Source organism: Erpetoichthys calabaricus, chromosome 18 (genome assembly GCF_900747795.2).
Source record: "Erpetoichthys calabaricus chromosome 18, fErpCal1.3, whole genome shotgun sequence".
NCBI classification, from domain to species: Eukaryota; Metazoa; Chordata; class Cladistia; order Polypteriformes; family Polypteridae; genus Erpetoichthys; species Erpetoichthys calabaricus.
The window spans coordinates 6,792,974-6,815,499 of record NC_041411.2 but is presented as its reverse complement, the minus strand read 5'-3'; the positions used below and the strand labels follow the sequence as shown (position 1 = coordinate 6,815,499).

General features: G+C 36.1%; 1 protein-coding gene across 2 annotated transcripts in view; it reads left to right on the top strand.

Annotated features, from left to right (window-relative positions):
* Positions 1 to 22,526, top strand: part of LOC114668460 (sarcoplasmic/endoplasmic reticulum calcium ATPase 2) — a 63,671-nt gene that overhangs the window by 33,972 nt on the left and 7,173 nt on the right. For both annotated transcript variants that reach the window (XR_007933890.1, XM_028824219.2), the window contains exons 6-19: positions 5,276 to 5,356; positions 6,544 to 6,629; positions 6,953 to 7,417; positions 11,727 to 11,815; positions 14,808 to 14,910; positions 15,178 to 15,309; positions 15,490 to 15,612; positions 15,701 to 15,919; positions 16,021 to 16,356; positions 16,504 to 16,724; positions 17,021 to 17,223; positions 18,703 to 18,788; positions 20,345 to 20,478; positions 20,847 to 20,964. Coding sequence is in view for 1 of the 2 variants with exons in the window: in XM_028824219.2 (XP_028680052.1) it covers positions 5,276 to 5,356; positions 6,544 to 6,629; positions 6,953 to 7,417; positions 11,727 to 11,815; positions 14,808 to 14,910; positions 15,178 to 15,309; positions 15,490 to 15,612; positions 15,701 to 15,919; positions 16,021 to 16,356; positions 16,504 to 16,724; positions 17,021 to 17,223; positions 18,703 to 18,788; positions 20,345 to 20,478; positions 20,847 to 20,964 (2,396 nt within the window). In the remaining variant the exon portion in view is untranslated. The remainder of the gene's footprint in view (positions 1 to 5,275; positions 5,357 to 6,543; positions 6,630 to 6,952; positions 7,418 to 11,726; positions 11,816 to 14,807; positions 14,911 to 15,177; positions 15,310 to 15,489; positions 15,613 to 15,700; positions 15,920 to 16,020; positions 16,357 to 16,503; positions 16,725 to 17,020; positions 17,224 to 18,702; positions 18,789 to 20,344; positions 20,479 to 20,846; positions 20,965 to 22,526) is intronic.

Sequence of the window (22,526 nt, the reverse complement as noted above, 5' to 3'; positions counted from 1 at the left end):
TACTCTGAACTTAAAATAAAACCATTTCTTTTAACGTGAATCGATCTTTCACTATAAATACTATGTACAGCTTAGTCATTCAATAAAGTTATAAGCATTTAATAAACTATCTTTTGTTCTTGTTTCCACCATCCATCTATCCAGACCTTTTTAATACCTACTTACTTACTTCATTGACAGGATTATGGGCAAGTCTGAGTCAGTTTTTGGTCTTTTCCTGTGATAATGTATTAAAAATGCGTGGCATTTGAAAATTCAGTAGCTTTTACCCCAAAGAACTATAGATATGAACACTCAAAACTGTTGTTAATCTGAAATGACTTCAGATCATTCACTCGAAATGCTGTTAGTGTAAACTGTACTCTTGCTACCACCATTCTTCAGTATTAAATATGCAGAGTATAGTTTTGTTAAAAGCAAGATGGAAGGCATATTTAAGTAATTTTTATCTTTTAATTGAATAATATCTAATGGTCGAAAGAGCAACCTGTGCGACTGCAAGTTCAAAGGTTTATCTGTCTGTATTTGTAAATGGTCATTTTAACAAGATTTTTTTAAGCCTTTTAGATGGAATTTGTAATATCTGCATTTGTGACTGATTTTAATTTTAAGGAAATGATGAGTATAAAAATGTTCAACTTGTATGTTTTCTTTTAGTCTTCGAAATAGGCAGTATTTATTCAAGCCATTTATCTTAATAGAATGAAATAACATGCATACACTCTGAAATGGATTCGATCCAAGCAAAGGTTGCATTAGTTGGAGCGTTCGTGGCAGCATTAGCTGGAAGAGGGGGCCCAGTTGATAGCAGGGCCCACTTTCAAACACATTCAGATGAGGCCAATTTTAATTTGTAACCATGAAAAGACTCAATCAGGTGCATAGTTGAAACTTGATGGTATATATATTGGGTGACAGCAGGGTTGGTGTCTTTTTATTTTCCATCTAAATTGAATATTTCTAGTTAAGTTTTCCATTTTTTGTTCTGCTTTTCCTTCACTTTAATTTTACATTTTTAAGTAGCAAAAGGCGTGCTTTTAAATATTGTGATTGGTATTGATGTGTTTTGACTGTCAGGTTTTGTTGATAGATTGTTTTTTTTCCAGTTGCAGTGAAAATCTAATACTGATTTATTTTTACTATATTTAATGTATTATTCGAGTTTGTCAAGTTGGTGGCAACTAAGGTGCATGTTCCATTTTGGCTGAGGTAACTAAAATTATTACTGACATTGAAGAGCCGTAATATTATAAACAGAAGAAACTACACAGAATATATTTATCCTTCGGGACCGTTAAAATACAGACAGTACAGGCAGAAACTGCCACAAGAATCAATCCAATACATCACATTAGGTTGTAAACTACTGACACAGTCAGAGACAGCATACCCAGACACAATCAGATGGCAAACATCATACATGAAATATTTTTATTACAAAACAAACTAGTTGACACAAATAAGCTATAAGTACACCCCCACTATAGTACTATAAAATGCCACATGTAACCTATACTGACAGAAAAAAGTCACTATTATAACATACCAGATATAACACACTAGTAGACAAACAAAATAAAGGTACAGATATTACTGACATTGTGGTACTAAACACACACACAACTTAAAATTACACATACAAAGTTCACACAACTGACAGAAGAAGCATTTCATTGTACATGGTACTTGTACACATAACAATAAAGAATTGAATTGAATTGAATTGAAATATGCCTCTTGTGGATGATTGACTAATTGATCATTATGTCTGTTTTATCCACCACTAGTGTCATTCCACATAAATTACACAAATGCCTGCAAATATCAAATATAAACTAATACACATATACAAAACTACAGAAAGCAGCCATATTAAATACATGTCGCATAGTGAGGAAATTTACAAAAACACATATGTATTCCACACTAAACTGGTGTATGTCTTGGTGTAGGCTCGATATAGGCATTTGCAATAGCACTATCCCAGAAAATACTTTCGATAAAAATTTGTCTTTAATAATAATAAGTAAAAATAGAAGTAAGATGGAATGGGTCCTTAACGTTTCTAGCATAAAGAAGACGCAAGTTAAAGATCTTGGATTTAAGAGAGACCCAGAATCAATGATATGATTTTGGTGTCAGAGAATTGTTTAAAAATATGTTCTCTACGCATCTATAGATGTTAAAATAGAGCACTTATTTGCAGTTTGGGGGGTGGTTTGTTTTTGTGCTGGCAGTGTGGGTGTGTTCAAGCAACAACTAACCATTCAAAATTATGAAAAGGCTGATCCTGGATCTGATTTGTTAAAACAGATTTGTAAAATGCTGCACTTACTACACAGCTTGACTTGAGCAACACAATGCCAAAATAGTGGGTGGTAGAAACCCCAACCATTCTATATTTGAATGTTGTGCTTTTGTTTTCAAATGCATTTGAAAACTTGTAGTCCAATAATGACATTCAGTCTCACACCGTGGTTAACAGGCACAGGGGTTATTACAAACTCTACATGGACATTGACCATACTGGAGCTCTGATTACTCACTTGTACTTGGTACTGTAATACTACTCTGCCTTTAATGTTGTTTTCTAAATATTAGATACAAGTCTCAAGGCATGGGTAATGGAATGTCAACTTTGAAAGTTTGGGGGTTGATTCATTCATTGCTGTAAAATTCTATTTACAGTGGGAATGGAGCTTTGCATGTAGTAAATGTGTGTGCATGTCATATGCAAGTTATTTGCCATTGTATCATGTTAACTTTGGCTCTTTATTTATAAAATGACTTTTTCTTCAGATTGGCATGTAAGGACCAAATTTGTTATTATAGCTACATTTTTCTCAGGTAGTTTAAAATAATATGCTTTTCACGGGTATGCCGGTCTTGTAAGTACAGTATATCAATTGAAAAGCAGATGTTCTGCTAAATTCTGCTAAGTGTTCTTGGAGACCTAGTTTCACCAGGTTTGTAGGCAAAATGCTTTTGGCTGTGAAAGTGTGATAGTAAGAAACCATCTGCTAGTGTGTGTCTGCATTTAACACTTGACAGCATTGGGAAGGATTAAATATTTATCCTATTTTTTGCCTTTCTCGTTGTTTGCTCAATTATATTTTCTCAGTGTTTCAGAACATGTTACCTCCAAACAGCCCTCAAAAAGAAATCCTGACTAGAGATGTATATTTTTTTTTTTTTAGGACGCTTATATATGTTGTTCCCCTTTCAAGAGCATGTAACTTGTAGTTAAGTCAGAGCCGTGTAGTTTTGTTATGGCTCTTGCTTGGTCAGGGTTGTGTTGTGTTTTTTTTTAATTATTTTGGTGATAAGCAACTTCTGCTGCTTTGTTTGCTTGCAAGGCTTCTAAAGCTTATCAAAGAGGTCACAGTTTCCTTCTCAAAGCATGCTGTGTCTTGTATAGTCATTGATAATCATTATTAAAGGATCACGTTAAATAGAAATTTATACTCCTATATGCAGAAATTTTCAGCATAGCTTGGAATAAAAAATACTAGTGTGTACTCATTCTTTTATGTCTCTGGAAAGGTCTTTGGAAATGTTGATAATGTAAATTTTGTGTAAATGAATATTCTTTTGGCATCACCCATTTCTTGCCTTTTCTCGGTTTCTGCTTTTCGTAAACCGGTTTTGTTTGCTTAAAGGCTTTTAAAGTGTTAGCTTACATATTCTCACGTAAAATAATGCAATTAAGTTATAGCACATGATTATAGAAAATGTCTAATGATCACTTGCACACCCTCTTTCCCTCTCCATTATAAACATAGTTTAAAAATGACAGATACAATACTGTAACACAAAATATAAATCTAGCCTTGCCTGGTTTATTTCCTTCTCTTATAAATGGAGCCCTGACTTGTTATTGCTTCCCATTTGTATTTTTGTTCAAGGAATCAGATTTTAAAAGTTTTTTACTAAATTTTGTGATGTGGTAACCCATTACATGGGTGAATGTATGGTTTACAACTTAATCCCTGCTTGCATACTTTGAATGTGATGCATGTTGATTGGCACATGCAAGTAGAAGTGTCACTCTACTCTGTACATGTGACAATAATAACCTGCTAAACCCTTAAACTCCAAAAACAAAAATTCATATTCTATGCTAATTCATAGCTGTCTTTACTAGCATTTGAAGTTACAAGTATTAGACTTTTGAAGTAGAAGAATAAAGCAGTAGTGATGCTTGGTGTTTGTCAGGATTCTAAGGTCTTGAAGTGACAAGGCAGAGTTTTTACTGGCATGCATGGATGAAAAGCTTTCTTTGTACACTGTTTCTTTGGCCAGGGCTCTGTTGCTTAGGCTACGTTTTGTGGTGGCCGGCAATGCTGATGTTTGAGGGTTCAGGTGGTAATTTTGTGTGGAAAACCAGCTTTTTTTTATGCCAAGATGTTTTTTCTTTTCCCAGTGAGATTAACCTGTTGCATTTCGTAAGATCTCTCCATATTTGTTGGTATTGTTTTCCTTTACCAATGCTGTACTGTATTTGACATCCTCAGTTTAACACCCTTACAAACTTGAATCAGATGACGAGGTCCAGCACTAGGATCTCCTTGGAGTAATGGAGAGGTGAAAACCAGTGAGAAATGATAAGAAAGCTGGTGTGTAGAATAGACGTCGATCCCCCAGGCTCAGCTGATGCTGGGAAAACAATGTAATTATTGGATTCAAATGGAGGAAGTGGAAGTTTTGCCTTTGTTTTCCTGGCTTTACATAAGGCCAACCTTTCGGTTGATAATTAGTGGTTAGATTTGTCCATCAAGGCTAGAACGAGTTATTAATGGTTGTTGTCCTTGCTGATCAAGGAGATGAAGCAGCCCAAGATAAGGCACATGTGTTCCTCTGCTTCTTGGGTGGGCTCTCATGGATAAAGCAGGAGCAAATTTAAAGGAATCCTTATTTCTCTGTTGTGGTTTGGATTGCATGAAAATGTATCTGATGTAGACCACCTGACAGCAGACACATCTTGCTACTGGTTATTACCAAGAACTCGTACAGGACAAGTTAATAGAAAGAAGTAGTTTTGACCACCTTTAGGACTGAATTTTAAGTGTGTTAAGTTCTTGAGCTGCGAGACTGCCCGCCACCAGCAAACCCCCATGCTCTCAATTTTATCTTTTTTGCATTTTATGTAGGTGGTCGGTGTAAATATTAGGTAAGAAACTGATAATACTTGACCTGTAGTGCGTTTGAGAACACCATTGAAAACTACAAAGAGGGCTGTTGCATTGATGCCTGTGTTTTTTTTTCTTGTTTTCAGTTGGGGACAAAGTTCCTGCAGATATTCGAATTTGCTCAATCAAATCAACAACTCTGAGAGTTGATCAGTCCATCCTGACAGGTAAGTGTAAAGTTAGAGATGACTTACAAATAACTTGGGAACTTCTGTGTGTAAGCCTAATTAATTAATATGGACCTTTAATTATACTACTGCTATATCAAACATTGGCATATAAGGGATACATAGGTAGATTTTATACAGTGCATTGAAAATATAACATTACATGAAATTTAACTTCTGTGCTGAAAACCTGAATTTTGCAAATTTGGGTTATTTCGCTCAAATTGGAATGAGTCATACATCTTGCCTTGCAAAAATTAGATATTGTATTAAAGAGTGAATACATGGAAAAATTTAATAATGGGAATCTTAATAAGTAGGTTTTTGAGCTCTTTAGGAGACAGTTGCAAATACAAAACAAAGTTACATGTTTCATATTGAGCTGTGTGATATTTGAAAAATAAGGCAACAGTATATGCACCAAAATGTTTACTGTTTTATTCCAGTACTTTTCGTAACTACTAGTGTTCATGATTTTCGGTTAAATTCAAAAAGAATCCCAATAATGGACATTTTGAAGGTAGAAATGTCTTTCTTATACAGAGGTCCTCTTTAGTTAATTGAAATAATTCATATAATTATTTAAAAGCAATATCAACATACTTGATTTTATTTCAGTGGCTTGTAAGGCATAGTATAGGCCGAGTTTGTGACCCTGTAGTGGCGATGCATATTTTTAAATGTAGTAATTTTTTGGATTATCAGAAATTTAACTTTTAACAGTCTCAATTTGCTTAGATACAGTACATTTTTAAATTCAGATGTGGTGTTTCTTGTCTTATTAAATACATACAGATCAAATATTGTTTTTTAAATCTTCATTTTTTTTTTTAAATAGTGTCGCAGAGAACCTAAGTAAATCCCAACAGAAACCATTAAAATCTTAATTTCAGCCTGCCATTGGCTTCTAACACATGCACTAACAGTCACTTAAGTGCAATTTAGATTCCGTAACCCACGTTAACACATGCGGCCCAAGTCCCAGGTTAGCAAACCTGATGCAGAAAGAACCCCAACTACTAGTCTAGCGTTTTAAAGTGCTGTAATACAACTTGTTACCCACATTGTCTAGTGTTGTAACTTTTTAATTACTTTCCTGTTGGGGATTTGTCCAGCTTTACTTGAGTAGCTCATTTTAGCTAAGTTTCTCAAATGTAATTGATGTGTGTGTTGTTTGTATTTTTCAGGGGAGTCGGTGTCAGTTATAAAGCATACTGACCCAGTGCCAGACCCCAGAGCAGTAAACCAGGACAAAAAGAATATGCTTTTTTCTGTAAGTAATTTTGGGAAATAACATTGTATGTTGTTATGTTTAAGGGGACAGGTGTACAAATTATTATGAAGTAGTTATGCACCATTTCTGTTTTCACTAAAAATAATATTGGTCAATATTAATTTATATCCCACACCTTTTTTATCTAAATAAGAAAATCATTTTTTTTCCTTTACAAAACTCTTTCTGTACTGCTTATCTAAAAGAAATGATGCACTTTTTGGATGATGTGTATTTACTGTATATGTTGTGACATTTTGTAGGAAGCATTGTTCTGGTCTAAAATCATTAATTTGAAAATAACCTGTATTTATTTTTAACAGGGCACCAATATTGCTGCTGGGAAAGCTGTTGGAGTTGTAGTTGCCACTGGTGTTAACACCGAAATAGGCAAAATCAGAGATGAGATGGCAGCCACTGAACAAGAAAAGACACCTTTACAGCAGAAATTAGATGAATTTGGTGAACAGCTGTCCAAGGTCATATCTCTAATATGCATAGCTGTGTGGATCATTAATATTGGACACTTCAATGATCCTGTCCATGGTGGATCTTGGATCCGTGGTGCTGTCTATTATTTCAAGATTGCTGTGGCCTTGGCTGTGGCAGCTATACCAGAGGGCCTACCTGCTGTCATTACTACCTGTTTGGCCCTTGGTACTCGTAGGATGGCCAAGAAGAATGCCATTGTTCGAAGTCTGCCTTCTGTTGAGACCTTAGGCTGCACTTCTGTCATCTGTTCTGATAAAACTGGCACTCTTACTACAAACCAGATGTCCGTGTGTAGGGTAAGCAAATAACTAGATTTTCATGTTTGTGGATTAATTTACTGTTCTTTCTGCAGAGATCTGGAATCTATTCAGTGTAAATTTTGCCAGCATCCTTTACTAATTTTTGAACAGTCTCTGTTTGGGAAACAAATTTCAGTATGTTTTAGTGTTTTGGCATTTTGGTTACATAATAAATCCCTTTTCTTTAAGGTGAATTTTCTACCACCCATTACTGTGTTTGTATAAATCCTAAGGTATTGTCTGCTAAACTTAAGTAAGAAACTGAAAAATATTGCACATAATTTTAAAATGGTCTTCCCTTTATTTCTCCAAAGTAACAGCAGTAATCAAAATGTAATGAAGCTATATCCAAATAAAGTAGATGTAAATTATCTAATTAAGAAGCTAAAAATAACTGTCAGGAAAAAAAAGCTTTAGATTTATACATTGCAAATGTATTCTTCCTTTCCTTATACTGGTCATATGTAAGAAGATGTCTTCTGTCGGCAGCGTATGTATTCAGCAATATTTATGAAGTACTGAGTAAGGATATGCATTTAATTTAAAATCTCTATTTTTCATGGACCGGCCATACAGAGTTTGGTTTTCAGTTGTTAAAGCATTAATATCTGCATGACAAACCTTAATGTGTTACGTTAGTTTCCTTTATCTTCAGTCACAGAGGTCTAATAATGCAATGGTTATTTCTGCTACTTTCAGACTATTTCAGTGCTGTCACCAGGCCATCCCTAATCTGTATTCAGCAGCCAACCCTCTTGCTGCAGTGTTGCATGTGACGTTGAGCTAAATGGGGTTTTGTCCGTTTCTGTATGGCTGTTAGCAGTGTTTTCTTTTCCTTTTTTCCCCTTTGTGTATGTGTGTATAGATTAAGCTTTTAGGGCTACGAACAGTTTTTTTTAAATAAAATTTTATTTTCACTAAAAAGTAGGCACTACTTTTTTTTTTTTTTAAATTAGGATTTTGGTATTGTTAACTTGAAAATGCAGAGTGCAGTAAATGATGTGTTGTTTTAGGATGCCCAAATCAAATATGCGAAGATAGATAGTACTTATAATTTCTATGCTAGAAAAATGGGGTTGACCTACCAGACATTTTCTTTACTAATAGCAACCCCAAAGCATTTTAGATTTTCTGTCTTCTGCCTATGCTGTTCAGAAAATAAACAGTAATATTAAATTTTTATGGGTTCAATTCTGATATGCTTTTGTACATGTAAAAGGGTTCAGTAATATTTTTTAGTATGCATTGTTCAGTAAGTGTTGGTTGGAAAAAGTGTATAGCAGTATTTTTCTGCTGAAGATGTTGGGCCTAGCTACTACCAGGTGACAAAGATGATCAGAGGCATGCCTTCTATCATTCTGTTCTGACCTGGTCTTTTTGTGGCTGCACAAAAGGCACTTTCTCCAGTGTTCAGTGCAGCTTCTTGGGGCATAATGGGCATGTTACCACTGTGAAACTTACTGGATTTTATAAATGATTTGCCTACAGTTGGCTATATCCATGTTTACATTGAAGGTAATAGGCTTTCCAGTTACCCCCACTGAAATGCAACCCTTGAGTAAGATGCTGCCATGCTTGGTGTGTCCCAGGTGATGGGCTGTATTTATTGTAGCTTTCTAAACAAGTTTGTAAAGAGAATTAATCTGTGATGTGCTGAACACATTGTTGATTTCTGAGCAGCGTCAGTCAAAGAGCTCTGTGACTCTGTACATGTCATAGCTGGACTGTTGTTTCGCATCTCCGACCCTCATAAAGGCAAATTTTCATTACATTCTCCAGCTTTTTCTTCATAATGGCTTAGTATCAGTGTTCCACAGGCAGCTCCTTGGTCTTCATATTATGCAGCACTCATACAGTAGAAAACGGATGTTTTCGAAGTGAATCTGGGTGTAATTTGTTAGCTTGTTTTGTATGATTTTTCAAGAAAAGTGAATTCTCTGCCATTTTAGTTTGTTAAAACAACTTTAACAATTTTAATATAATTTTGAAATATCTGTATAATTTGTATATATTTAGATCTAGAGATCAAAACCAATCCTAGTTAAGTCTGCTGGAATTTAACATGCCATTAGCAGTATAATAAAACAAGAAAGAAACAATTGGGAATGATCAGTCATCAGCAGAATTTTTCTGGGCTTTGTCCTCGGCCCTTTTCTCTTCTGTATCTACTGTATATGCTTCCTCTTGGCCATATCATTTATAGCTATTGACTGGGTTATCATTTTTATGCACATGATACTTAACTCTATTTCAATGTAAAAAATGAAACTTAAATTAAAAAATGAAAATTAAATTGCAAGAAAACTGAACCCCTGCAAATTCGCACTAAGGTGTAACTTAAGAAAATTAACTCATTCTTAGCTGCAGTTGGCTGCTGCCCTGCCTGGGGTTTGTTCCTGCCTTGCGCCCAGTGTTGTCTGGGATTGGCTCCAGCAGACCCTGTGTTAGGATGTTGCGGGTTGGAAAATGACTGACTGACTCCTGCTTAGCCAATCTTGACGTTGATCTCATCAGACCTTCTTCTGGTGCCAGGTGTCATTTTTGAGTCCTCTCTTGTTCCGCCCACACAAACCACATTAAGAAACTTTATTTCCACCTCTGGTAACATATCCCGTGTTCGCTCATTCTATCCTTTTTAATGCTGAGAAACTTGTCTCTGCTTTTATCACAAACTGCATTGATTATTGTAACTCCATAGTGGCAGGTGCTGATTCTAATCTTTTATCACAGCTGCAGTTGTTTCCAAACTCTGCTGTAAGAGTCCTTACACAGACCAGCAACAGTGAGCACATCACAGCCCTCTTGTTTCGTCTCCACTGGCTTCCTGTGTCTTACAGGATCGGATATAAAAATATATAATTAATCTACAAAGCTTTAAATGGCCTTGTACTGGACTACAACAGTGACCTTCTCCATCCCTCTGCTCCTGTTAGCCCACTAAGGTCCTCTGATTCTAGCAATCTTGTTGTGCCCCACACTAACCTGCACTGTATGACCGGGCCTTCAGCTGTATAGCGCCCAGACTTTGGAATGGCAGATCAGCTGACTCCATTCATTCTATTAAAAAAACAACTTAAAACTCCTCTGTTCAGGAAGGTCTTTAACTTAATGCGGCATTCTGCCCCTTCTATTAGTTTACCACTCCATCCAAATGATCAGGATAATTTGTGTGTGTTATATCACAAGTGATGCTATATGTTAGGCTGTTGTTTTATTATTGAATTTAATATTTACTCTGGTTTATTGTCTTTGATTTCCTTTATGCTTTCTATATCCTTTATCTCTTTGTTTTAGTGTTCTAGTGTTATATAAACTTGCTGTTTCTTTCTCAGACTCTGTGAACCACCTTGAGCGTGGGAAAGGCACTATATGAATAAAATGTAGTAGTAGTATTATTTATTATTAAGGTATTTAAAACATGTCTGTAATCATTAAAACAGCACATATTTTGCTTCTTGTGTTCATAAATGATTGTGGATACTTTGAAACAGGCAAATATTTTGCACGGATCAATAGACTTACTGAAAATGTCTGTAAACAAAGGTGCTTACTGATAAGCACAGTGTCTTAGTGTAGAAGTAGATTAGCAGTCTAGGTTTGGAATTTTAGGATATTTGTGTCTCTGGACTGTACACTCTGAAATATGGAAGTTGATGTTGGAGTTGAACTGTGTAAGAGAGAGGGGTTCATGGTCTTAATGTCCAAAGTGGTAGAGGAGTGCTTCTCAAACCTGCAATAGAAACCAGTCGGCAGATTAGGTAGAGAGATCTTGATTTGTAGCAGGGTAGGGTTTTATTTTTAGTCAGTAAACATTAGTAGAACATTTCAGACAAAGGAATTTTCACTAGTGAAAAGACTCATTCTAGATCCTAATGTATAAAGCCAGTAGCAAAACCTAAAGAAATGTCACCATAACTTAGTTTAAACCACAATCTCATATTTAGTTCCCTGGAACTGATTTGAAGGGTCCAAATGTGTACAAATACATGGACTGTATACCAGGTACAGGTTCTGAAAAGACTGTTGATTTTTGCTGATTTTATTGCAAATAAACTGTTTTTGTCTAAATTGTTTTTTCTTTTTTTATTTTAACAAAGCTCTTCAGTTTCCTTTTGTTTGATGTTTCATGAACAAACTACATGTCCACCACTGAAACATTTTCTTCAAGTCACCTGCTGTTACACTGTATTCATTTTATAAGAATATCACAGAAAATGTTAATTTTGATTGTTTATTTAAAATTTGATATAAAACCTGAATCTACAGTATTTTTAAATGTATTGAGAGTATCATTTCTTTATTTCAGATGTTTATCATTGACAAGACAGAGGCAGACAGCTGTACTTTAAATGAGTTTAGCATCACTGGATCAACATATGCACCTGAGGGAGAAGTGTAAGTAAATGCCCTTTCAGGAAGATTTTGAAGGCCATAGATAACAGAAAGCACAGTTAGAAGGGTATACTGCAAATAGCCCAGTAGAAAAGGCTCTGTGTGGATTAGAGCTGCTTAACTCATATTGGGAAAGGTGTTTTAATTTATTTTTTTCTGTTCTCAGTTACATCAATGTTATATTACTTAGTTTCAATGCATATCATCCAGGATTTATAATTTCATATTCAACAGTGACATCGTGCAGTATACTTTTCTGGGTTACTATTTCTATTTTTTGTAAGCTTTTCTGTTAAGAAGGGAAGTAATGCCTATTTATTTTCCACCAAATTTACGTCCTGTTGAGATTATAATTTGAAAAGTCTGCATCTCTGTAGGCAATTCTCTTGTGTGTCTATAGGAACTTCTCTGGGGCCCTTTGATAATTGAAGTCTTACACCTGTAGACCGTTGATTGATAATAACAAGCATTCACTTAGACTTTTCCCTTGCTGCCTTTTAAGAAAACATGACACATTTTTAATTTAAAATTAATAGCTTCATAGGTAATAATTAAGAATCATGTACTGTATGTGTCTGTCAGGTATCTGACGGAGGTCTTGTGGTGAACTAAATCATACTGCAAGGTGGAAAGGACAATTAGACATTCTTGCATCTTGATAAAGTTTTATAGTTGTGTTATCTGTTCCTAATTTAGAGTCAATTACCATCATTTAAGGGTATCAAATTAGTTAAAAGTTTGAATTGTCATGATAAAATAAGCATATATTTTCACATAATTTTAAATGTCTAGGTGTTACGTAATATGTAAGTTTTGTATATTGCATGCTATTTATTCAACTGCAGTTAATATTTTTTCTCAGGTTGTGTTTTGTAAAGCACAAACTGCCTATGACTTGCACATGGTTGCTTAAAATGCTATTAAACAATAAAAGTTGACAGTTGAAAACACAACCATTCATGAAAACTGAATTATTTGCGCACACAAAGTGAAAGAATCAAAAAGAGAGTATGAAACTCAGTGTTCATTACACTGTGGTCTGACTTTGGAGTATAGGACTAAATGTAAGAGTTGTGAACAGATGCAGGCTGTTAGACTGTATTTATGAGTTCAGGAATGGATGGATAGAGCACAGATAAAGCTATAACCATGAACGCCTTTATTTATTTTTAATTATCCTTCCATGTGGCTTCTCATGCTCTTATCTGCCTTATTAACTACCTTAGCATTCATGCTGCTGGCACCAAATCCCACCTCACTTGGGCTCAGAGGCAGCACCATCTGTCTCAAGTTCCCCAAACTGTATGAGATGATCTTAACCAGGATCCTTAAGAAAACTCGACTGTGGTTATGCACCCAGAATAAATGACTTGAGCATTAGAGAAGCATCTCTTGAAATGCTTGCTGTGAAGTGCTCTCCATTTGTGTCCCCTCTTATGTGCTTTGCACCAACTCCTTTCATGGCCAGGTGCTAATCCAAATGTTTCTGCTGTGTACCATTTCTGTTTAGTAACTTCTACCTTTTAATAATCTGCATTGTAGTTTATGAAGATACTGCTTTACAATTTGTTGATGCTGGGAAACTTTATATTTTCAAAACATATAATAAAGCTACAGCTTTGATCAAGATGGGAAATGCAGCCAGACTAGCCTAAAAATCAGTACTTGTCAAACCTGAACCCAGGAGTGCTTACTACTGCTTATAATGCACGTCATTTGTAATGAAGTATTTCCTCACCTAACTATTTATTTAGCTTTTTTAAAGAACAAAGAGCAAAATTTTAAAGTAAAGCACAAAAAGTGTAGGCAGTGTATTAGTTGTTTATGACCCAACTTAATACTTTGCAGTGAGGGATACCAGAGTGCCGCAAAAGGTCACAGAATAACATGAAGAAATAAACTAAACTTTTTACTTCTGCCCCAACCCCAAACTCTTTACATTTCAAGTAATCATGTATTTATGTTTTAATGTTTTGTGCGCCATGGTCTTACTTAGTGTGTGTCAATTTACAGGTAACTAGTAACACACATTGCCTTTTGAAGCCGAGTATTAACTGAGATAGCAACATGAGCAGTGCTGACCCTGAAAAGGCTACTTAAAATTATTGTAAAGCTGTTATAAAAGGAAAATCGTAGAAACTGGAGTTATTTTCCATTGCTAATGCGTGAATGCCTAACACTTGTAGAAATAAGGCAGCAGTACATTGAGGCGTCGGGTCCAAGAGATCTTTTAAGATGTTAAAAAATATATTTTCTTATTACAAGTGCAGATCCAAAGGCAGATCAGTCCATATGTAGATGGGCTGCATATTATAATATCTCACTTTGGACTGACAAACGTTTATATTGGAAATGTTACAATTTAACCAAGAAGTGACATACCTCAAAGTTGTCCTCAGAGGTGGCGCAGTGGTAAGTGCTGCTGCTTTGCAGTAAGGAGATTGTGGGTTCGATTCCCGGGTATTCCCTGTGTGGAGAGCACTTTGCGTAGTGAGAAAAGTGCTATATAAATGTAAAGAATAATTAAAGTGTCAGTTATATTCTTCTGGTTACAGTACATGTGCGAAAATGGCATCCACTTTAAGAATACCTTAGGAACACCTTTTGTAGGTGGGATATTTTAATATTGTTAGTGAATATTTCATAAAACAACAACGTATATGTAACTTTTAATCATTTAGCTTGAAAAATTTTAAATTTTTTAATTTTATATTTTAATTTGAAGCCAGTGCATTTACTACATATTAAAGCAGTTCTGTAAAACACAAATTAGAGTGCAAAAGTAATTTAATGTGTCAATGAAAGCTGTTTTTTTTTTTTTTTTGTCACTTATTCATTGATGAATAATTTTAATTATGACTGCAATCCATTTAGCTGTTCACTATGTGTGGGTGTTTAGTTTACATTAATGATTTTTTTAAACTATTATATTCAATGTGTAATTGATCCTATTACATTTGAGTTATAAAACTTATTAGCTTATATCATCTTGTAGGTATAAAGATGGAAAGCCTATTAAATGTTCACAGTATGACAGCCTTGTTGAAGTGGCCACAATCTGTGCCTTGTGTAATGATTCATCTCTGGATTACAACGAGGTATGTAGCAATGAGTGCCATGTTATCAAGCGACTTGTGTCCAAAAATCATATACACCATAATACTTAACCCTATCTTAATTTCCTGTTTGTGAAGGTTTATAAAAATGCAAAAGTACTTGTTAGACTAGTTATCTAAATTTAGTATAAAATAATTTATAGTCATAAAACCAGATACATTATCTGTTTCATTTTTATACATGTGTAACTTGTATATTAAGACTAAATGTGTCCCCCCTCATATTTCTTTTTATTATTATTCCTACAGGCTAAGGGTGTATTTGAAAAGGTTGGTGAAGCAACTGAAACTGCTCTCACCTGTTTAGTGGAGAAAATGAATGTATTTGATACAGACTTGAAGGCTCTGTCAAAGATTGAACGTGCCAACTGCTGCAATTCTGTAAGTAAACCATTGGCTTGCACTTGTATATTTTTCTAGTTTAATTCTAGGGTACCCAGTCAAACCTGCAGGTTGCCCGTTTAAATAAGGATGTTGCTTTTTTGTCTTTGAAAATGTTAAAAAGCAGTATAGAAGTGATATAATGAGCAAGTTATGTGTTTTCACTTTATTGTCTAAAAGGTAATTAAACAGTTGATGAAGAAAGAGTTCACCTTGGAGTTCTCCAGAGACAGAAAGTCAATGTCTGTATATTGTACTCCTAACAAAACACGAGGTGGCAGTGCAGGAAAGATGTTTGTCAAGGTAAATTGCTTGCTAACATTCCTTGAGAAAGTTTTGTTTTTTGTACATTATTCACTATGCTTCATAAACGTTCAATTTATGTTGGAAGGGTGCCCCAGAAGGAGTACTGGACAGATGTACTTATATTCGTGTGGGTCAGACCAAAGTTCCCATGACACTTGGCATCAAAGAAAAAATCATGTCAGTGATAAGAGAGTGGGGTAGTGGAAGAGATACACTACGTTGTCTTGCACTTGCAACTCGTGACAGCCCATTGAGGAAAGAAGAATTAAAACTGGAAGATTCTTCACGATTTGCAGAATATGAGGCAAGAACTCTGTTTGGAACAGATTTGTTCGGTAGATGTGGATATGCTTTTCAAGATGTTGAATTTTTAACCTTATCACTTTTCTGTTACACTATTTGTAGAGTGACCTCACTTTTGTTGGTTGTGTGGGAATGCTGGATCCTCCTAGAGCTGAAGTTGCTGCCTCCATTAAGCTCTGTAGGATGGCTGGTATACGTGTGATCATGATCACTGGAGACAATAAGGGTACAGCTGTAGCAATTTGCCGGCGTATTGGCATCTTTGGGGAGGACGACGATGTAACTCAGAAGGCATTTACAGGACGTGAATTTGATGATCTGTCTCCCAGTGCCCAGAGGGAAGCGGTCGTCAATGCCCGTTGCTTTGCAAGAGTTGAGCCATCTCACAAGTCAAAAATTGTTGAATTTCTTCAGTCATTTGATGAAATCACTGCTATGGTATGTTGTGTGTGTGTGTGTTGTTAACATTATATATTGTCTGAATTTGTATTTATTTGCACTGATTTTTACAGAGAAATGTTATCCCATCTGCTATGTATAAAGTTCATTAATAAGCTTTCCAAATTTTGTAAAATTTATTTGCAGACTGGGGATGGTGTAAATGATGCACCTGCTCTCAAGAAGGCAGAAATTGGCATTGCTATGGGCTCTGGAACGGCTGTAGCAAAAACTGCATCTGAGATGGTATTGGCTGATGACAATTTTGCTACCATTGTAGCTGCGGTGGAGGAGGGCCGAGCCATTTATAATAATATGAAACAGTTTATTCGCTACCTCATTTCCTCTAATGTGGGGGAAGTTGTCTGGTAAGAAAATGTTTCACTACTTTTGTGCATTGTTGTGCAATAGAATGCAGACCCTTATATATGTCCATTACTAGCTAGTAGTAAGTTGTTTACAATGCATGTAAAAAGAAAAACAAAGTGCACTACAGTGTGGACTCGAGCAGTGGCCACTAGTAGTCTTCCAGTTATTTCTCTGTAACAAGTGGAATATTCATTAAATTAGAAATATTACAACAACAAGCAATAGAGTAGCTTTCTAACATTCAGATTACAAAATATTTAACCCTCTCCTCCTTCCCTTCCTTTTCGTTCTTAAGTATTTTCTTGACTGCTGCACTTGGATTTCCGGAGGCACTCATCCCTGTTCAGTTGCTATGGGTGAACCTGGTTACTGATGGCTTGCCAGCTACAGCTCTAGGTTTCAATCCCCCTGATTTGGACATCATGAATAAGCCCCCACGCAATGCCAGAGAACCTTTAATTAGTGGTTGGCTGTTCTTCAGATATTTGGCCATTGGAGGTATGCATGTCTACTATTTTTTTGTGAATAAGTCAATTATGAATACTAATAAATTCTATTCACGTTATTTACTGGAAAAGAAAACTAGTTACTTTAGTGAACTGTAAATTGCTCTGTGCCCCATTTGCGAATCCTGTGTAGGACACCACACAGTCGGGCCTTTTTTAAGAGTGGTCAGCTGGCCTTGTGGATGTGTCAGGTACCCTGTATTACCCAGAGAATAGCTTGCGTAGACACTGAGAAGCCTTGCAGACTTCAGATTGACAATGGCTGATGCAGGGTTTAAAGTCAAGCATCTGAAGTCCACTGTGCTGCTTTAAATATTAAATTAGTAAATGATAAAGGATGAAAATTTTAAAATAAGTGCGCACTAGTAACTAAGAAGAAGAAATTGTAAGTCTACCTAGATGCCAAATGTCAGTTTGATTTTTGTCCTCCCTTTGTTGGGTTGGTTGTCCAGCAAGTTTCTGGCTTTTTGAGTGCCATTAAGCTACAAGACAAAAGTGATGGTTGTGGTGAAATGCAACAAAGATCTGACACTGAGTTCCTTAATGAAAATTACATGTTTATTCTAATGTACCATTCCAAAGTTAGGAGTGAATGGAATGCCACATCTAAAGAAGACATAGTGTAGACTGAGAGAGTGTGAACAGCAGACATTTAGCAACACATTGTTACAGTGACTACCACCTCGACTAAAAAGTAAACCACTTAAACTTGATTTTTTTTTTCTATTTCAAAATCATTCTCACTTTAAAAAAAAAAAAAAAAAAAAAAAATCTTCATCCTTGATTTTAAAGAGATGTTATTGACAGAATGAGTAGTGTAGGGTATAGAGGCCTGAAGCTAAAGACTTTGTCTCCTATGGTAAATTTAATTAACGTGAAGAGAGAGAAGAAAAATGCATTTCATAATCATTGAAACACTTTAATTGGATGATGTTCAATTAGCTGAAAACTTATTTGGATGCTAGTTGGGTTTTCTATTACTAACTAACAACCAAGTTGAGCTTAGTTAATGCTTTGTGTTTTTCTTCAGAGGTGCAACAGTAGTTGAGCAGCATGACTAAATGGTTATAAACTAAATTTTTATGTTGAATAAAACAAAGCAATAATGTTTTGTTAATGTCTCTTGATGGCAGTTATTTGGTAGTAATTTGCTGCCCTTTTTAAACTCATACCTATGGTCAGACTATAAGTATGTATTGTGGTCATATACAAATAGAAATATAAAAAAATATATTAATAAGCAAAACTTAATTTGGGATGCGTCTCTAGGAAATTATATTAACCGTATCAGATATTAAATACAAATTAATTGCAGTTTTTGATTTTTCCTGTCCTGTGTGTATGTATGCAATGCTGCATAGTGTGTGTTCTGACCACCTTCTGTCTGTTGATAGTGATCAATACTCAGTGCCTGATACGTTGTCTTGCACAGCTTACATAGCTTTAATTGTAAATGATTGGTGTTTTGCAGGCTATGTAGGTGCTGCCACTGTAGGTGCAGCAGCATGGTGGTTTATGGCAGCTGAAGATGGCCCCCGAGTGACCTTCCATCAACTGGTAACTATTGTGGTTTTACTTCTTTTTTTTTTTTTTTTTTTTTTTTTAAATAATGCATTCATTATTTCTAACATCAGAACTGTACACATTTACAACATTAAACTTGCAATAATATACTGTACATTACTTTGTGGTTTAAAAGTTTTCATTTTATTAAGTACGGTAATGTGTAACAGTACAGCATCTGCCAGAGGAAACAGAAGCAAATTTCTGTCTGGCCTACCTTTCTGGCATTTCACAGTGTACTATGAAAAATGATACTCTTTATGATATTATACCAATAAGACCAGTGTCTAATACTGGACATTTCACTGCTATTAAGCCCTGTTCCTTAGAAGGTTGAACTCTTTTAAGGATAAGTTCTGTAGTTTATCATTTCTTTTCTTCATAGTCATGGTATATAATAATTTGCTACATGAAATTGTGCTCTATAATAAAGCTTTATTATTAGTTGTGCTCTTAAAAAATACAAGTCATTGGGCAGGGTCCAAACGTGAAAACGATAGGCTTAAATAAATAGGCTTTCAATTTTCAACACAATAAAATGTGCAGAAAGTGCAGGGATACTTAGTATTTTCTGAATACACTGTATACATCAAACTGTAAGTCAAAATCTGCTCTTGACCTAAAGCCAGTGCAGGCCATACAAATACAAGAAGTTATATTTATATAGTATTTTTTTTTTTTTTTTTTTATGGGTTGCTTTCCCAGTATTTTGGAGCAACTCTGGGGTATCATAATGGAAGATTCTGAGATGAAAGCATTCTTGTAGTTTAATTATGGATAATACAAATTAATTAATTGTGTTTAATATTTTCTGTGTAATTTTAATTTGTGTTCCTAAGGAGTTAATGATAGGATAAAGTGACCTTCACTTTTATTGCAGATCCTTGTCATTTACATGCAAATAGAAAATTAGAAGGAAAAATAATTAGCCCTAGCACTGAACCCTGAAGGACACCAAGTTTATCTGCAGTACAAAAGAACATTGTCTGACAGTCCATCTAAATTCTTAAGGGGATTTTGTTTCTATCATAGTACCCAGTTTTCTGTCAGCCAAGAAGGTTTCAAACTTGTGAGCATAGGAGTATGCGCCATCAGAGATTGGCATCCTGTCTAGTGTTGGTTATTTCTTGATGCCACGAAATAAGGGTCATGTTCCTTGAGGCTATAAATTAGCTAAGTGGGATAAGAGACTTTGACAGTTTCTTTTTAGCACTCTTGTCTGGATGGGTTTTTTTCCCCGTTTTTATGGATGTTTTTTGGTTTGTTCTCAGTCTCCTTACTTAGAGCAGCAATTCAAATTCTTAAAGTCTTTCATTGTTTTAGGTATAACCATCATGCTCCCAGTAGCCATGGGGATACTATCAATGCAGGCTTAAATTTCAGAACAAAGATACATTTTCGTTTTTTTTTTTTTTTAAAGTTGGGATGTGTTTTATATTATAGTTTGAGTTTGAATGCATTTAGTATTCTGTTTGTAATCTGAAGCACCTGGATTTATTGTCTGAATATTGAGATTTGGAAGCTAACTATCCTGTCTGAAAAATTTCTAGAATCATTTCCTGCAATGTACACCTGAAAATCCAGATTTCCAGGATGTTGACTGTGAAGTTTTTGAGTCACCCTATCCAATGACCATGGCTTTGTCTGTCCTTGTAACCATTGAAATGTGCAATGCCCTAAACAGGTGAGAAGTTGTTCTTTCATCAAAAAAAACTTGATATGTCATGCATATTAGAAAAATCTTGTAGGATCTGATTTTTTTTGTAATTGCCTTTTGTGTGTTAAAGTCTACTTTCTATTAACCATCCCAGTTACCCTACTTTTATTTGCTTTGTTTTTTGACCAGAGCAAATATTACTTCACAAAGAAAAAGGATATCTTTAAAGCAAAGCTGCCATTACCGCTCCTGGCTAGAAACTATTATTTTAGAAATGTTTATATTTAAAATGTCTGATATGTAAATGTCAAATGTTTATGTAAATGTCTCTTCTAGTCCATAAAAGAAATCGTTATTCTAGATAACTGAATGTCATCTGTATTCTCTTGCTGCAGTTTGTCAGAAAACCAGTCCCTGTTGAGGATGCCTCCTTGGGAGAATGTATGGTTGCTAGGAGCCATCTGCTTATCTATGTCCCTACATTTCTTGATTCTCTATGTTGAGCCACTGCCTGTAAGTTGACCTTTACTTGTTTTGTGATGACTTGTATAATCTTTATTTTTCCTGTTTAACTATTAATTACACCCATGTAACAGTCAAAAACAAACCCACCATTTTGAAGGTCAAAACACCTGTGACTGTGCATATGGTCATAGTATATTAGATAGACAGATAGATACTTTATTAATCCCCAAGGGGAAATTCGCATACTGATAAAAACAATATTAGAGTGATAAAAACACAGTGCAAGTTAAAAAGTGCAAGGTGGAGAGTGCGAGGCAGGTATAACAGACAATAACTTTGCATAATGTTAACGTTTATACCCCTCGGGTAGAATTGAAGAGTCGCATAGTGTGGTGGAGGAACGATCTCCTCAGTCTGTCAGTGGAGCAGGACGGTGACAGCAGTCTGTCGCTGAAGCTGCTCCTCTGTCTGGAGATGATCCTGTTCAGTGGATGCAGTGGATTCTCCATGATTGACAGGAGTCTGCTCAGCGCCCGTCGCTCTGCCACGGATGTCAAACTGTCCAGCTCTGTGCCTACAGTAGAGCCTGCCTTCCTCACCAGTTTGTCCAGGCGTGAGGCGTCCTTCTTCTTTATGCTGCCTCCCCAGCACACCACCGCATAGAAGAGGGTGCTCGCCACAACCGTCTGATAGAACATCTGCAGCATTTTATTGCAGATGTTGAAGGACGCCAGCCTTCTAAGGAAGTATAGTCAGTTCTGTCCTCTCTTGCACAGAGCATCAGTATTGGCAGTCCAGTCCAGTTTATCATCCAGCTGCACTCCCAGGTATTTATAGGTCTGCACCCTCTGCACACAGTCATGATCACGGGGTGTGTGAGGGGCCTGGTCCTCCTAAAATCCACCACCAGCTCCTTGGTTTTGCTGGTGTTCAGGTGTAGGTGGTTTGAGTCGCACCATTTAACAAAGTCCTTGATGAGGTTCCTATATTCCTCCTCCTGCCCACTCCTGATGCAGCCCACGATAGCAGTGTCGTCAGCGAACTTTTGCATGTGGCAAGACTGAGTTGTATTGGAAGTCCGATGTATATAGGCTGAACAGGACCGGAGAAAGTACAGTCCCCTGCGGCGCTCCTGTGCTGCTGACCACAATGTCAGACCTGCAGTTCCCGAGACGCACATACTGAGGTCTGTCTGTAAGAGAGTCCACGATCCATGCCACCAGGTGTGAATCTACTCCCATCTCTGTCAGCTTGTCCCTAAGGAGCAGAGGTTGGATGGTGTTGAAGGCGCTAGAGAAGTCCAGAAACATAATTCTTACAGCACCTCTGCCTCTGTCCAAGTGGGAGAGGGATCGGTGTAGCATGTAGATGATGGCATCCTCCGCTCCCACCTTCTCCTGGTATGCGAACTGCAGAGGGTCGAGGGCGTGGCGGACCTGTGGCCTCAGGTGGTGAAGCAGCAGCCGCTACACACGTATTTAGAAGTGATACAAGATATCAGTCACGAATAACATACACAACATCATTTATAAGGGCATGGTTAAGATATTGCTAAAAGCTGCAGAAAGTTTTCAACTTGAGCAATTCACATAACTGTCATGTCAACTTCA